At 34.9% G+C, this 16,877-nt stretch overlaps 1 protein-coding gene across 1 annotated transcript in view; it reads left to right on the top strand.

Annotated features, from left to right (window-relative positions):
- Positions 1–304: 304 nt before the first annotated feature.
- Positions 305–16,877, top strand: part of ANXA10 (annexin A10) — a 59,642-nt gene continuing 43,069 nt past the window's right edge. Inside the window, exon 1 of the mRNA XM_024568722.3 lies at positions 305–546. Within this exon, the coding sequence (XP_024424490.3) occupies positions 529–546 (18 nt within the window). The 5' untranslated portion in view covers positions 305–528. The remainder of the gene's footprint in view (positions 547–16,877) is intronic.

Below are 16,877 nucleotides of genomic sequence, written 5' to 3' on the forward strand. Positions count from 1 at the left end.
TAACATGACTAGCTATATAATAGTCAAAAATATTTTTAAAATGCTACAGACACACAGAGAAGCTAGCAATTTAAAAATGAAGGTGGGGGTGTAAGTTCCTAAAAGAGTCTGGATGTTAAAAATGATAAAGCAAAAAATAAATTATTAACTTTGTGATTAATGACCTTTTCCATAAGTCAGCAGCTTTCTCAAAAGATTATACTTCTTTCATTGATTGGCTAATTTATGTTTCTTAAATCAACACAGGACCAGGGATTAGGCTACTGGCTCTATTTATTCTGTGCAATAATTCTGCTTAGTCACCTATGACTGATAGCTCAGCATAGATACTGTATCTCGAGACATGCTATATCCAGAATTGACCCCGTATTTTCCTGCCTGAAAAACCAAGGTGAAAAGCAGACATGCTTAAATGTGATTGAACAGTGAACATCAGTTCTTTCTAGCTACACAGGAAAACCAGTCTGTAGAGTTGATCACTTTCTAAAACTCTCTTGACCTCCTCTGAAGTTAACCACTATTGTCAACATGTTTTGTGGAAACTATGTAAGTATAATAGCTTTTTCTGTAAAGCTTTCTAGTCTTTTGAGATTTAAAACTTATAAAATTTCATTTGTGGTACTTGACATTTTCAACAGGAATATTGGTGTTTTAATTTATTTTATTAAATTTTTAATTAGTAGGGGTTCAATATAACTATTAAACAAAGTTAGTATTATTAAACCTCAAATCCATGCTAATATTGAAGTAATATATTACTCCATAGATGCAATTTAGTTACACTTACTTTTATTATTCTAACTGTAAGAATTAGAATAATAACTGTAAATTCTAATAAGATTTTTTGTCTCCATATTTCTCACTATCAGAAACTAAAAATAAGCATGATTGTTAATTTTTAAAGTCATGATCTCTTCAGAAAATACAGTTTATTTTTAAATAATTGTTGAATTTAAGCAGTGTGGGACTCAGGTTGGTCACTTCCTTTTTTTTCTTGTCTGAATCATTTTGACCCAACTACTGTAACGGTCCACGAACTTTTGAAGAACCAACACAGACACTGATTTATCTAAATACACATTTATGAAAAGATATCCAATGCACATGACCTGGGAAATTGCACCTTAGTGTGGCATGTATAGACAATTTTTCAGAAATCTGTATTATGAAAAATGCTTTCAGAAAGCTTTTTACTTTATGCAAAAAAAAAAAATTACAACATAAGTATTTGGTAAACTTTGGCACAAAACAATATTATTTACTTATTTACAAAGTAATGATTACTGGACATTTTAACTTACTTATTTTGTTCTTCAAATTCAATATTAGATGCGACCTAAAATGTGACTACTTTCCATCACTGTTGTCTTTAGAATCTTTATTTCACCTTGAGATTTCAGGATCTTGTCGGCAGTTGAAACTTCTCATTATTGTTTTGTTAATTATGAAGTAGTTACATTTCACTCCAGGGAAATAAAGTTCATTAGGTTTCAGGCCAGTGTAGTAAGTTGTTTATTTATAAAAAGCTACACAGTTTTCTCCATTTATATTCATTCAAGTACAATTATTTGGAAATAATTAATATTATATTCTTTGTGCTATATCTTATATTAACATGTATATGCTAATTTATCAAAAAACATGTAGAGAATATTTAAATGATATTCCAGGGATTATTAAAAGCGGCAATGATAAGGTTTTAAAGAAATGTAATTATTTGCTGTACTTCTGAAATAGATAAAAATGTCAGAGATTAAAGAGCTGCATTTGAACGTACCTAAAATTCATTTTAAGTGTTTTAGTCATCTATATCAGATAAAAATTTCTTGGGTTTTATGTATTATTTCTGCAAGTTTTGATGATAGAATGGTTTTATATAATCAGTGTTATCATATTTTAAAGCAATTATTTATTATCACAAGGCATATGGCCCAAGTGGGTAGAATTTGGTATTAAAGAGACCAATATTTGAGGCCAAATTCTTCTGGTTAATCTCCATTTTGGGTCCAGTGTCCTCAAACAAAAAACTTGTCCTGGCACGGGCAAGAAAGCAGAAGTTCTTGTATTATAATGTGGATAACAATTGACTGGGCTGCTGGTTAAAAAAAAAACAGAGGCCTGGGCCTTCTAATCAGTAGTTCTGATGTAAATGTATGACCTCTGACTATATGCTTGATATATTCATGACCATTTTTGAGATCCATGATGTACTTCATTACTTTGTTACAAAACTAAAATAGAAAATTTAAAAAAGTCAAGTAAGAGGAAAGAATCCTAAAAAAGCAGTTACATTTCTGTAAGAAATAAGCATATATAAAATGCTTTAAAGTAACTTTCTAGAAACATGGAGTTAGATGGCCATCAATGATTAAGGCAGTTTAAATGGGTTAGTTAACTCTAAGAAGATAAATTTACCTTTGATTCCTAAGTGTATTTTACTTATGTGTTTGACTCTATTGAGAGCAAGATTTCATTAAATGATTATGGCAAGCCTGGGATTGTTTTGATTTATTAATTACTCAGATATAAATCAACTTTCAGGAAGATAGTATCCCTCTTAGATGGAGGAAATTGCACTGTAGAGTGTTAAAAAAATAAATAAACTCAAGTGAGGATCCAAACCCAGGCATCTCCGTGTGATTGTAACTCAAGCTAAAATATGACGCCTCTTTCGAATATACGTCCTGATTCTTCTAATGAAATTGTTGGCCATTTTTGTCCTGTTAGTCGCTGATCCCCACTCTTTTGTATGGCAGCATTTTATTTACTATAGATTCATTTTTTTGATTAGACCCTTTGTTTTTGCCTCTCAGTAAACTGTAATCCTATTCCTTTTCCTATCCCGTTGACAACTTTCCTGTCTCTATCATACTTATTAACTGATAGGAAAGTTAATCATAGGAGTATTACAAGCAATATAACATATTTGTATCATATTCCACACTTAAATTAACCCTATGCATTACACTTAAAGTAGAAAAACAATTATGAGAATATCCTGTGTTTTTATATTCAGAGCTTTGCATACCTTGTCTAATTTAATACTCAAAGCAAATCTTTTCACAACACAAGAATACCACGTAGCATGCAAGGGTTTGGAAATTCTTCTTGGAGACACCAGCTATTCTGCTCAGTGGTTTTGCATATATTTTTAGTCTTGACAACGTTCAAGGAACGTCTTACCACCTCCATTTCCCACATGAATATGCTGAGGCTTAGAGCAGTGAAATACTTTTCCCAGGAGCGAAAAGCCAGGCAGTGGTGAAGTAGGGGCCTTCCTGACTCCAAGAACATTTCCCCTACAAAAATAAACAAGATAAAAGTGCCTAACTATGATGATTATCCTGACCACAAATTCTAAAGCAAAAAGTAAGTATTTTGTGAACCTAATTAAGAGACATAAAATATGCAGCAGTCTCTTTACAAAGATGCTCTTACTTAACAAATTTGCCCCCAAAATGGCTCAAGAGTAACGAAGTCAGACAACAGCAGTCCGGGCAATGCCTAGTGTGGGCAACAAGACGTTCTGCATTTCGGCCCACCTAGTGTGGAGTACCTGCATTGGTGCTTAGCAGTGAATTACATATCATGAAGGGAGGGCACTCAGAAAATCAGAAACAAATTCAGAGCATTCTATCCAGGAGGGACTGCGGCTGAGAAGACCTCCCATGGGAGCCGAGGCTGTTGAGTAGGTAAAATTGTTTCAAAGCAGGCTTTTCCTACTGAAAGGTATTCCTGGGAGAAAAAAATCCATCCAAGAAATCTGACTTTGATTGTTTATCTGCAATATGACTTACTGAACAAATATTAATAAAAGGTTACTCATACTTTAGATTGCTTTTTACTATCACAAGACTACATTGTCTGAACTTTACATACTTTGATTCAACAAAAGTTATGAATCATGCTGGTTATAGTTTCAACTCTTACTAAAGCCTCTTTCGAACTGATATATATTGAGCTGGAAAAATTAAATGTACTAACTTTTTCCTTGAAGTGTTATATAGGCAAGTTGTTCAATGTATATAAATCTACTAGCTGGAGACTGTTTGCTTTTAATGTAGAGGCTGGAAGACATGACTATAAAGTAGTAAACACACAGTCAGAGCCAGGTCTACCCAATAGGACCCATATTACTGAGGACAATTTACTGAACACTCTGTGTATCTCGATTTTCCCACCTGTAAAATGGGTGTGATAATAGCATCTACATGTAATGTAAGAGTCTCTTGAGAAGTAGCAGGTAAAGCACGAAGAAGACCTGGAGCACAAATAGCACCCCCCAAAAAGACGAGCCATTATTAACATTTTTAAGTAACAGTACCAAGCTTGAACATAGCTCTAAATCGAAACCCCTGGAACTGTCTGTAGAGATGAGGTTAAGTTTGTATCTATTACTAATGTTAAATTTGTATATGTATACACATATGTATAATTATTCATAAAATATATCAATAAACTAGAGTAACATCAAAAGTTTTACGAGAGGAAATATATATTCTCTTAAACTCAGCATAATCTTTATTTGTATAAATAAAAAAAATAAAGCACTGCCATGCTAAAAATTTTCATCATCCCACTTCCCTCAACACTTACTGCCAAATCTCTTTTTTATGGCAAAACCCCTCAAAAGTGTACTGTACTCATTACATCTAATTTCTCTCCTCCAATTCTCTCTGAATCCTCTCCAGTTGGATTTCCACCTACTCTTCTTATAAAGATTAGCAATGACCTCCCCGGGCCTGAACCCCAGGCCTAATTCCCGTTTCTCACCTTACGAGATACAAGAGTGCTGTGTGACAGTCTCCTTGCCAGGAATGTCCCAGAGCTGATTTCTTTAAACTTTTCTCTTTCCTACCTATAGCCACTCCTTTGGTCATTGTATCCAAAATAATGGTTTTAATTACACTGTATTCAGAGTCTTTTCTGAAGTTCTATCTCAACCTAGCATCTATGCCCGAACCCCAGATTCATATAACCAGGTGTCAATACAGTGAGTGGAAATTCCATCCTCTGACTAGTTCATGGAAAAAAAAAGGTAGTAATTTTTTAAAAAGGATTTATCTCTGATTCTCCCCTTTATCTCTCACCTTACAAATGATCTATTAACAAAACTTCTTGGCTCTACTTTCACCACAAATTCATTATCTGACCACCTCTCATCACTTCCATGGCAACCAGCCTGGTCCAAGTCACCAAAGTCATCATTTGCCACCTTTACGCAGTAGCCTCCTACTTGGTCTCTCTGCTTCCATCTTTGCTCTCACTTCTACATACTATGCAGAAAACAGTGAATATGATTGTCAAAAACTGCATTCTTGAAACATGCATTCCATTGATGTACAGGAGCCAATGTCATTCTGGAATTAGAGAAAGTCACACACTAGAAGGTAGAAACATTACAGAGGAGATTGTGAGAAAGCTTTTGGTTCTCATTTACAGGCTCTCTGCGTATTTACCATAAGAGCAAGAATAACAATAAAGCTTAGATTTGCAGAATCATTTGCATTTTCCAAAGTGCTTATAGTACACAGAACACAGGGCCTGTGGAAGATAACACACCTCTCTCACATACCCCTCTAGAAATGTTAGCTTCCCTCAAATGCAAGGCATTTTCACATGATTATAAAATTTTATGGAAAGTTATTTTGGCATTGTACTTCTACTATTAACATTAATGCCTGGCACTCATTTGAATAAGCAAGGTGTTAAGCCCAGAACCCTCTTCAAACTTAAATAACATTGGAAGTTTTAAAACTCAAGTAACAGAAAAAAATATAATTAATCATATTTCAATTTTATGTTTTCTAATTGATCAACTTGTTTAACAAACAGGACAGAAAAAGTTATACTATCGCAAATCATTTATTTTAGAAACTATACATATTTTTCTGAAATCACGAGGTTAAAGTCTTAATAAGATGTGTTTAAGCAATGAAACTCACAGCTACTTTAATGAGTCATATATTTCTGGGACTAGGTGGTGTGAAGAAAACAGAAAGACAACATTTAGAATACATTACTTGCTGATTTTTCATTTTGTGGTATCACCTCCTAGACCAACACCCCACCCTCTTCCTACCATAGATTTCTTCTATTATCAGAAAACCCTGTAATCAGGAGTAACTCAGTCTGAGTCACCAAATAGGAAAGGATTACAGGAATTTTTAAAAGTAGTTCAGAGTTTATGCTGTCAATCTCCCTGCCTCAGCCTCTTTTGGATTGTGTCCAAGGAGTCGTAAAATTGCTATAGGTTGTATACCTGCCTTTCTCAGGTGAGGCATAGAAAAGGCCACCTTTTTTTAATGTAAAAAATGTACCTGCTTTTTATTCCCCACATTGTCTCAAATGTTTTTCAGAGGGTTTGGTCTTAAACTAAGAGCAAGGTATTCACAGTACCTGCTTGGACTTCCTCATAAGATTTAATATCACAGAGCGCTTTTACGAATTTAAACAAGTAGTGTATATGAGTCTCTGTTCTGGTGAAATGAAATAAGCCAGCCAGAGAAGACAAATAGCATATGATCTCACTTATATGTGGAATCTAATGAACAAAATAAACCTGTGAACAAAATAGAAACAGAGGCATGGACACATGGGACAGACTGACAGAATTCAGAGGGGGTGTGGGAGAGGGGGCTGGATGAAAGAAGGGGAAGGGATTAGCCAAAGAACATAGATGCATACACATAGATACAGACAACAGTGTGGCGATGGCCAGAGGGAAGGGGGAGCAGAGGCTGGGAGGAGGAGGGCAAAGGGGGGGGACGAGGACATTTGTAATAGTGTCAACAATCAAAATAAAGGGAAAAAAGAGAGAAAGAAGGAATGCAGAAGCCATTACATTCCAGAAGACCACTTCTCAAGATCCATTTTTTACCCGCATCCCATCTTAGCACAATACATAGTTATGAATATATTCTTTCTCAATTACACTTTTATTTATGTCCTTCAGACATTCTGGCAATTATGCTGAAAGGAACCAAAAAAAAAAACCCATTAACAGACCATGACAAGTATACTGTACAAAACATAAAAGTAATTATAGGCTATTGTACATAAGATAATGTGTTTTATGTACTCCTATTATGGGTAGAGTGGAATCAGCTTCACTCACAGCCTACTATGAGTGGCTTTACATCTTTATTTTGTGGCATTTTGTAATTAAGCAGCAGGATAATTCAATGTATTTTATTATCTTATCTCTAATAATTGTACAAGTATTTTTCAAATATTATTTAAAAAGTACTTTAACCCCAGCAGGCACATTGTCCTAAGTAATGTGTATTAGTAATGGTGTTAAAAAATGTAAGATTCACATTGTATTTCATAGTCAGATGATTCTTGTATTGTTGCCATCATTATAATAGTAATCTTGACTCATTGTTCAGTTCTTTACAGATATTACATATATGTCCACATTCTTCTAAGCTTTCATTTAGCTGCCAGTTTCAAAATACCATTGTTTTAAATGGTGAATAAGAAAATAGACAAAGGCACTAAAAGACAGAGGCATTTGTACCTGGGGCACACATACCTCCTGTACATTTTATTACCCGTTGTACTGACTGCTAGGTGTACGATCAAACATGCAGACTATATAACAAAAGGAAATACTAGAAGTGAGGGTAGCGGTCCCCTCAAAGCCAAAAAATGGCAGATTTATGAACCCTCAGTGATGGGTAAATTATCTGTTTTGAAATGAGCATTTTTTGTGCAACCGAAGTTACAACTGAACCTTTAACAACTTAATGACCAGCAGAAGCTCTTCCAGACTCACTCGCCGACAGTGCTTACTTTGTCTCCTCCCAGATACTGTGAATGGTAGGATGGCCGTGTACGGACATGTCGCCTCTTCCTTCACCATATTGAGTGACTCCTAATTCCATGACTTAGTGCACTTGGCCTTTTTATTGGTAACACGGATTTGAAGTAATTTAAATGTTTCAGACATGAAAATGGTTCTAGTTATTTAGCAGAGGGAAATAAGTCTTAAATGACATTTCTTCTCAGAATCACAGGGTTATATATAACAATGAGAAACAGGTGGGCCAGCCTCTCCTAAAAGATTCCAGAGTGCAATTTTATGATCTAGGTTTATTTCATCCCATTTTCTTAATTGTTTTTGTGTATTTAGAAAGTGTGCAAAAGAAAATTTATGCAGTCTAGAATTTGATGGAGAAACTAATTTTGGAATAGGTGTAGTGAACTCTTTAGTGTGGTAAATTGTCTACCATATTTTTCTCTGCCCCACCCCTGGAATTAACTACTTCTCCAAAGAGCCCAGATTCCCTTAATTAAAAACCAAGATATTTAAACCAAGATCTGGATGCTAGATGTGCTCACTGTTACAGGGGACTAACTGCTCAAAGCTCTTTCAGATGACAAAGCCAAGGATTATGTGCATATACTAACCCATGTATCTGCACACACCTATTCTATATTTATAGATGTATGTATGTATGTACATTTGTATGTATGTATGTATCTGCCATTCTCTCTCTCACAAACACACACATCTATCTTCACATTGATACCTTCAGCCTACCCGTACCAAAACTTTAGCCTTCTGATTATAACTTCTCATACCACAAAAACTATGACTATCAAAATCTAAAATATGTGTGTATTTGTTCAACCCTACATACATGTAGATTAAAACCTGCTAAATCACAGCCCTGTGAAAGCAATTGGCCAACAAGAAAACATTGGGTTCTTTTCATCTTTTAGCTTTACCGTATTCAGCCAGACACCATTTTCCAAAGTGAGGCACGTCCCTTCTCCCAAACCTCTCCAATGCGGTTCAGTGGTAATTTGGACAAATTGGTTTGCTACAATCTGCATTCCCTGTTGGGTTCGCCCTATATTATAGCTGATTTTGTTAAATTAAAATTATGAGTGGTAAAATATGCTCTTTGTGGTATATAGTTGTATGAGTTTTAAGTGTTGTATCTAATACCACATTTCCTTATAGAAGACTTCCATCATCCAAAAATTATTCCATACTTACCATTTATAGTCAACCATGACCCCAACCCTCAAACCCTGGCAAATGTTGATCCTTTTCCCATTACTATAATTCCACCTTTTCCAGACTGTCATATAAATGGAAGCACAGACGATAAAACCTCTTGGATATGGCTCCTTTCACTTAGTAGAATGCATTTAATATTTACCCACATTGTTGAATGAATCAATAGTTCTGTCTTTGTATTGCTGAATAAGTACTCTTTTGTATGGATGCACCACAACCTGTTTATCTACTCAGTCTGAAAAACATTTGGGTTGTTTCTAACTTTCAGAAATACAAAAAAGTATCTGTGAACACTCCAGGTAAGGTTTTTGAGCAAAGACAAGGTTCCATTTCTTCTGGATAAACATCTAGGAGTAGGATTGCCAGTAAGGGTCTGTTTCACTTTATAGGTAACTGCCGAACTATTTTTTCAAAGTGGCTCTACAAAGTGGTATTCCAACCAAACAGCATATCGCAATAGTATTTCACTGTAGTTTTATCTTGCATTTCTTTATATGTAATGATATTGACAGTTTTTCATGTTTATTAACTATATTTTAATTGGGAATGTGTCTGTTTAGAATACCTATTTTTTAAAATCAGGTGGTTTTGTTTATTTTTTATTGTCCTTGATATATTTTGAATAAAAGGTCATCATGAGAAATGTGATTTACAAATTTTTCCCCAATTCAGTGACTTTTTTCATTATTTTAACTGTATTTTTCACAGAGCAAAAGTTTTCAGTTTCGACAAAGTCCAACTGATCAATTTTTTCTTTATAGATTATGTTTTTGTTGCCATGAAAATATTTCTTTGGCTAACCCAAAGTCATGCAGATGTTTTCCTATATGTTCTCTCAGATATTTTATACACATATTTTTATATAGGTCTATGGTCAATTTGGGGTTAATTTTTATGTAAGGAATAAGGAATAGTTCAAGTTTAATTTTTCCATACAAATATACAGCTTTTACAGCCATATCTTGGCAAAGAGATTTTCCCTAATGAATTGCTTTTCCAACTTTGTCAAAAACTATTTGTCTGTATTTGTATAGCTCTATTGCTAGATTCTCTATTATATTCTGTTGGTCTATTTTTCTGGAATGTTAGCCAACTTTATCCTCTTGTTATTACTTTGGCTTGATAAACATTCTTAATATCAATTAGCATTAGTCCTCCAATTTTGTTTTTCTTTTTCAAATCTTTTCCAGCAGCTTTCTAGGCCCTTTGCATTTCCACAGGTATTTTAGAATCAAATTGTCCAAAGCTACACAAAATGCTGTTTTCCTGCAATGAAAATGGCATATATCTCCATTTGTTTAGGTCTTTCTTTAATGATTGTTAGCACGGTTTTGTGTTCTTTCTTTCCATTTCTGTATTGCGTCATGATTTCCAGTAGGATGCTGAAGAAGTGATGACAAAAAAACATCCTTGCTTTCTTCCCAGTATGGGTGGGCAGTGGTGGGGGTAGGGGGTGGTGAAACATTCAATACTTCTCCATCAAGTGAAACGTTGTACAGTTAAGTATCATTGCAAAGTTTTTGTAGCTGTCTTTAATCATATTTTAAAAGTTGCCTTCTCTTTTAACTTTGCTGAGAGTTTTTAACATAAATGAATGCTATACTTGTCAAGTGCTTTTTCTGTATCACGTGTTGATGATCATGAGTTTTCTTTTAAATGTATTGATATGATGAAATAAATTGATTGATTTTGAATGTCAAATCAATTTGCATTCTTGGGGTAAACCTCTCTCGATCATGCTGCATTACTGTTTTTATATATTGCTACATTGGATTTTCTTATATTAGGTTGGGCATTTTTGTATCCATTTCTTAGGGATTACTGTTTTGTAATTTTATTGTATTCTAATGTTGGTTTTGTTTTGGTATTAGTATAATTCTGGCTCCATAAAATAAGTTATAAAGTGTTCTTTTCTATTTTCTGTAAGACAGTCTGTAAAATCAGTTATTATTTATTCTTTGAATATTTTGTAGAAATTCCCAGTGAAACTATATAACTGAAGTTCTCTTTGTTAACCTATTTCTAACTATAAATCCAATTTTCTTAATAAATATCAGGTTACTCATGTTATTTGTTTTTTGAGTGAGTTTTGATAGTTTTTTCTGTCAAGGAATTTAAATTGTCATATTCATAGGTATAAAATTGATCACAGCACATCTTTTGGTAGCGATGTTTTCAGCTACCGGATGTATTAAATACTTAGAGCTAAGAACTGAGACCATTTGCTGTGCTACTTGGTCTAAATTCAAGGCTCAAATCTTTTAAGATATTAAATAACATTCTTACATTCTAATGTATACACTAAAAATATTTTCTGTATTTCCTACATAATCTCAATCTTTCCCCTGAATGTGTTCTTTTTGTACAGATACACTTTCTTTTAGTTCTCAACTTTTTAATTCTCCATTTTCACCTTCCACTCGTTCTCTTAAATCCATGTCAGTTACAGTATCTCTGGATCAGTGACATATTGACTCCCTTTTCAATCATCCTAATCTAATTAGAAATATGAAGGTAATAAGAGGAGGGAGAGTTTATGACTGAGGTCAGGTGATTAGGAAATAATTCCCTTTAATTGGCCTATCTAGTAAGTAACTTAACTGGGAATTTGCACATAAACTGTATACCCAGTCATAATATTATTTCATGTAGATCTAAATTCCAGTTGTGTGAATTTTAAATAGAGAGGAAATACCTAGAATTGATGTCAAGATGTAATATTATCCTAAATTTCAAGTTAATTTGGTGAAGAAATGTGTTATCAAAATTCTGACAACCCACTAATAACTTTGAAAAGACTAACTGATCAATTATTTCAAAGCATACCTAGCACCTCTAGTAAAATAACACCACACAAACTATGGCTTCGATGACTCAGAGCCATGAAGCAGCAGGAAGAAGCACAAGCCAGAATCTGTGTGTGTTGGGGGCAGTGTACACATAAGATCATCTCAAATGCCTTGCTTCTGTGCCATGAAGTCCCAAGCCTTCCCCAGACTTCAGATTATCCATGTCTTAGGTCGTCACCTTCCCTCCATACAAACCTTTAAAGCTACACATTACTTCTTTTTTTTTCACCCAGAATCAACCCAAATAACTCATCATTTTTCCTAGTTTCTGCACAAAAAAGTCCACATACAATCCCTTTTAACAAATATTAATTACAAGTTATGAATAGCAAGAAGAAATCACAGAAACTCTACCTCACTGTTCATTCCTGTTACATGCCATAGCTCTTCCCAAATTGTTCCCTGTATATCCAAATATTCTTGCTTTATTCATGAGAACAGTTCAACCTCCAAGGTTGCACAACCACTCCCCTGAACATTCATTCTTGACAAAACAAATGAAGCCCAGTTCATAGGACTCATTATTCTTAGAAACCTGTTAACAGTTAGAGGTGGATATTTTCCGCTTAGGCACTACTACTGGTGCTCCAGTAGGATGTACTGCAGACCTGGACCATCAGTGGGAGCACTAGGAAGAAGAGAGAAGACCTTGCTACTGGAGGCATCAGAAAGGGGAAAGAGCTCCCCGTGAAGGATGACAATGCAGCTGAAGTTTGAGAGTTAAATCTTGAAGAGATGTTCAGCATGATCATAATGTGGGATCATGAGATGGGGAAAGTAAAGTGGGAGGGGAGGGGGGAATTTCACACAGATGACAGAGAACAGATGCCCCACAAATCCCTTGGGCTAGAGTATGTGTTGCTGTGTGTCATGGTGTGGGAGTGGAGAGGTTCAGGAAAGAGAAATTAAACCCACACAGATGGTAAAGGACCAGGTCATGGAAGACATTGTTTACTACACTAAAATATTAGGATTAAATCCCACAATTCCTAGTCTCAGCCATAGGAATGAGTTGTAGTATTACACCAAAAATATTGTCATTAATAATAATGAGCAAAATTTGAATGTCTTTTTCTATTCCATACAATTTATGTTTTTCCCTCTCATATGACATTCTCACTCAGCTGCATTACCATGTACTCCCTTGTAAAGGCTGGAATGGAATGTCAGTGAGGTCAGCATACCGCAAGGTGTTCGTAAACCCGGATGTTCCCAGGGATGTGTCTTTCATGTAAAAGTCATCCACCCTGTGGGCCAGAGTAGGAAACAAACTTGAGAAGCATTACTCTGGGAATTAAGGATTTCAGGCATGCAAAAACAAGTGATGGGTTTATCTTTTAGAAGTACCACTGTGGCAGTGAAACCAAATTGGGCCTGCTCAGCAGCCTATTGGATCTAACCCGAGGGAAAAGAGGTAAAGGCTTTTCTAAGGTAGTAGTAGCGGGAGGGGAATCACATGAAAGCCATGCAGAGGAGAGAGCAGACTGTGTTGTACCAAAGCACACAGTAGTTGTGGAAGAGTACGAGAGGAACAATATGCTCGTTACTCCACCCTTTAGTGTTGCTTGTGTTTAAAGCCATCGAAAATACTTCAGAACAACTCTGGTCAGACATGAGGAGCTTCAGGAAAGTTTAGGGGATTTTAACCTGAGCCAAAAACCAATGTCCCAAAGGTGAGTAAATGCTTGATTCAAGGGAAGTGCCTTATGGAAACAGAAGTACCCCAAGATTTCTGTAGAATTTCTTCTCAAGACTCTAAAAACCCCCTTTTAACCAGAGATCTAGTAATCCTCAGCTACACTAAAGCTATGGTATTTCAATGATGCTGAATTATTCATTAAAAGGGCATCCAGTTAGTCAAATTACCAACTCCCCCTGGTAATATTTCAAAGTCTGAAAGTCTTGAGGTACTCAGGTTGTCAATGTGAGTGCGGCTCAAAAGCCACTTGAGAAAAAGACCTAAAACATGGTTGGCCTATGAACAGTGAATTTGGAGGGATATGGGTTCATGGACTCCAGCCACTAGATTAGCTATGAATAAATGAAATATGCATTTATTGATGTACTTACTGCTACGAAATGATGAAAATAATTTTATCTACTTCATGAGTAAAATATGTATGATTATTTTCAGTCTGTATTCAGTTTCAGAGAATAATTTTGACATTTTTCTGTCAGTAAAAGAAATTAATTCATTATTTACTCAGGGGATAGATTCTAGAACCAACTTTATATCTACAAATTACTCATGCTCTTCTGCAGAGTGCGATTATGAAGCAGTTTATTTTGTCTTTCAAAAAAGGCAGTATTTTTTATTCCTCTGTCAAAACCTAAATTTACACATGAGTAAAAGCGAAGATTATATTTTGATTACCTTGTGGTAAGAATTCAAATTGAAATGACAGACATCAGAATTTATTTTGCTTTATATAAGTGATACTATTTCTGAATCTGACAATTTTCAAAGCAAGAAAAATAAAATGCTTTTACCATATACCTATTATTTTTCATGTCAAATTGGAAAGTGCCCAGTTTTTCAAAATTTCCAATCTTCTCGAAGACATGAAAAAAATTGGATAGATGTACATTAAAAATGACATTGCTTAAAAAGGTATATATGCACCCTGGCTGGGTGGCTCAGCTGGTTGGAGCATCATCCTGTACACCAGCATGTTGCTGGTTCAATTCCAGTCAGGGCACATACCTAGGATGCAGGTTCGATCCCTGGTCAGGGCACATATGGGAGGCAACTGATCAGTGTTTCTCTCTCACATTAGTGTTTTTCTCCCCAATAAGCTCTCTGTCTCTCACTCTCTGTGTGTCAAAATTAATAAATATCCTCTGGTGAAGAGGGGAAAAGGCATATATACTGAAAAACACCTGAAATCGCAGCCTCTGACTCTTTCAAAAGGTTAAACCAAAGTTACTGGGTTAATTTATAATATACCTCAAAAATTAGTAAGTTAAATCACATTCAGTCAACCAAGCAATCTGTGTTTATTTTAAAAACATGCTATTTGCTTCAATTCAAATGTGCTTTATATTTCACCTGGGTTTCAAGTTAACCACCCACAACCTAAAGCAGCATTTTCATTTCATCCTTTACATTGTAATAGGGTATTACTACTGGAACTCAAGTTAGATTATTTCATTTTCTTGCTTAAAAACTTAGAAGTCCCTTAGCAATCATGTCTTTGCCGCACCTCACCCCTATCTGTTGCCTCTCGCAGGAGTCAAATGGCAAGCCTGACTGTAGTTCTATTCCTTACTTATTTGCTCACACATACGGTTGGGAAAATTTTGCCGTGCCAGCTAGGAGCACCTCCTCGCACTACACCCTCTTCTCCTGGCTAATTCTTATTTGTCTCTGTTCAGTTTTCCTCATACAAAACAAGAAATACAATGATTAAAAGAATCTTGATTCATTCATGTATGCTCTGCATTTGTAAAAAAAAAGTTTTTTGTTAATTATGTATAAAGCCAGGAGGTCATTCAGCCAAAAATCTCACTGAAAAACTTTAAAGAAATCGTTTAAGTGACATCACCTGTAAATGAGAACATTTTAGAAAGAAGTCTCACCACACAGAAAATCATAGTATAGATTCAATACATCTTCTGCAGAAAAGGGACATAAATGTAATTAGAAGAATAAGAAATGAAGCCACAGTAATGTATTGCAAAGCAATACTATATATGACATAGTCAAATTCCCAAGTTTAAGAACAGGTGATACATAAGAAAACCTAAGGTACTAACTGTAAATAAAAATGCAGTGAGCGTTAAGGAGTTAGTGTAAGAAATGCTCGGTAGATTGACTTCATCTGAAAGAGTGGTATTAAGAAATGCATAGAATATGGTTGAGCATAAACTCTGGAAAAAAATTTAATACAAAGGAGATCAAATTACCTTAGAGTAGATGAATATATACCTCTAGGTATAATGTAGTCATTTGAAAAACAAAGTTTTATGGCCCAAAGCAATGAATGATCATTGAAAGACTGGTGGTCGTCAGGGGCTGGAGCAGGGTTGGGGAACGGCACTTGAAAGGCATTGGTCAAAGGGTCCCAGTGATAAGGTCAGTCTTCGGCCTCTACCATACAGTCCGGTGACTACAGTTAACAATACTGTACTGTATAGCATACTTAAAAATTGCTAAGAGAGTAGATCTTGATGTCCTTATCAGAAAATAAAAAAGGAAACTTGGTGAGATGATGGATGTGTAATTATTGTGGTAATTATTCACAATATATACACATATCATCACATTGTATTCCCTTACATAATGTTACATATTACTTAGATAATGTTATATATCAATTATATACTAATGTAGCCAGAAATGTGGTCATTAAAAGACAAATTCAGTATGCCAATGATAAAACGTGTAAAAGGAACATTATGTACCTTACATGAAATAATGTCACTGATGAGCTTAATTAAAGCATAATTGGCATAAAAATGAATAAAATGACTTAATATGCTATATAAATGGGCAGGAATAGCAAATGCTTACTAGAAAATTTGTGCTTTGTGAATTACAAAGCATTCACAATTTTTTTTGTCTTTTAGTGTTGAATTTATTTCCAAAACATTTTTAGTATTTTACTTTAGGGCCAAATGACAAGGAGATAATAATTTTAAATGGCAAAGGAAATGAGAACTACAAAAAATAAAAAGGCAATTTTTACCTTATACTGTAAAGAAATTGTAATATGTACAAGGATTTAAAAAACCATAAATAAAAAACTGTGGACTTCTTTCTTTTGCCTATAGACTGGAAAAACCATGATAGGTATCTCTAACTCTCCTTATGCAGAACGTTAAAAGGTTTTTACATATATATAGGGTTTCACTTTATAGCATTTACTCCAGCAGAAACTCTGGGGGACCCTAGTCTGGCCAGCAATGAAATGTTTTGTGGTGAGTATTTGTTCACTCTGCTAAAAATTGCCTAGGTAACGTGCACATATTTAAAAGTATGTCTCAGTGCTTCA

Source organism: Desmodus rotundus, chromosome 9 (assembly GCF_022682495.2).
Source record: "Desmodus rotundus isolate HL8 chromosome 9, HLdesRot8A.1, whole genome shotgun sequence".
NCBI lineage: Eukaryota > Metazoa > Chordata > Mammalia > Chiroptera > Phyllostomidae > Desmodus > Desmodus rotundus.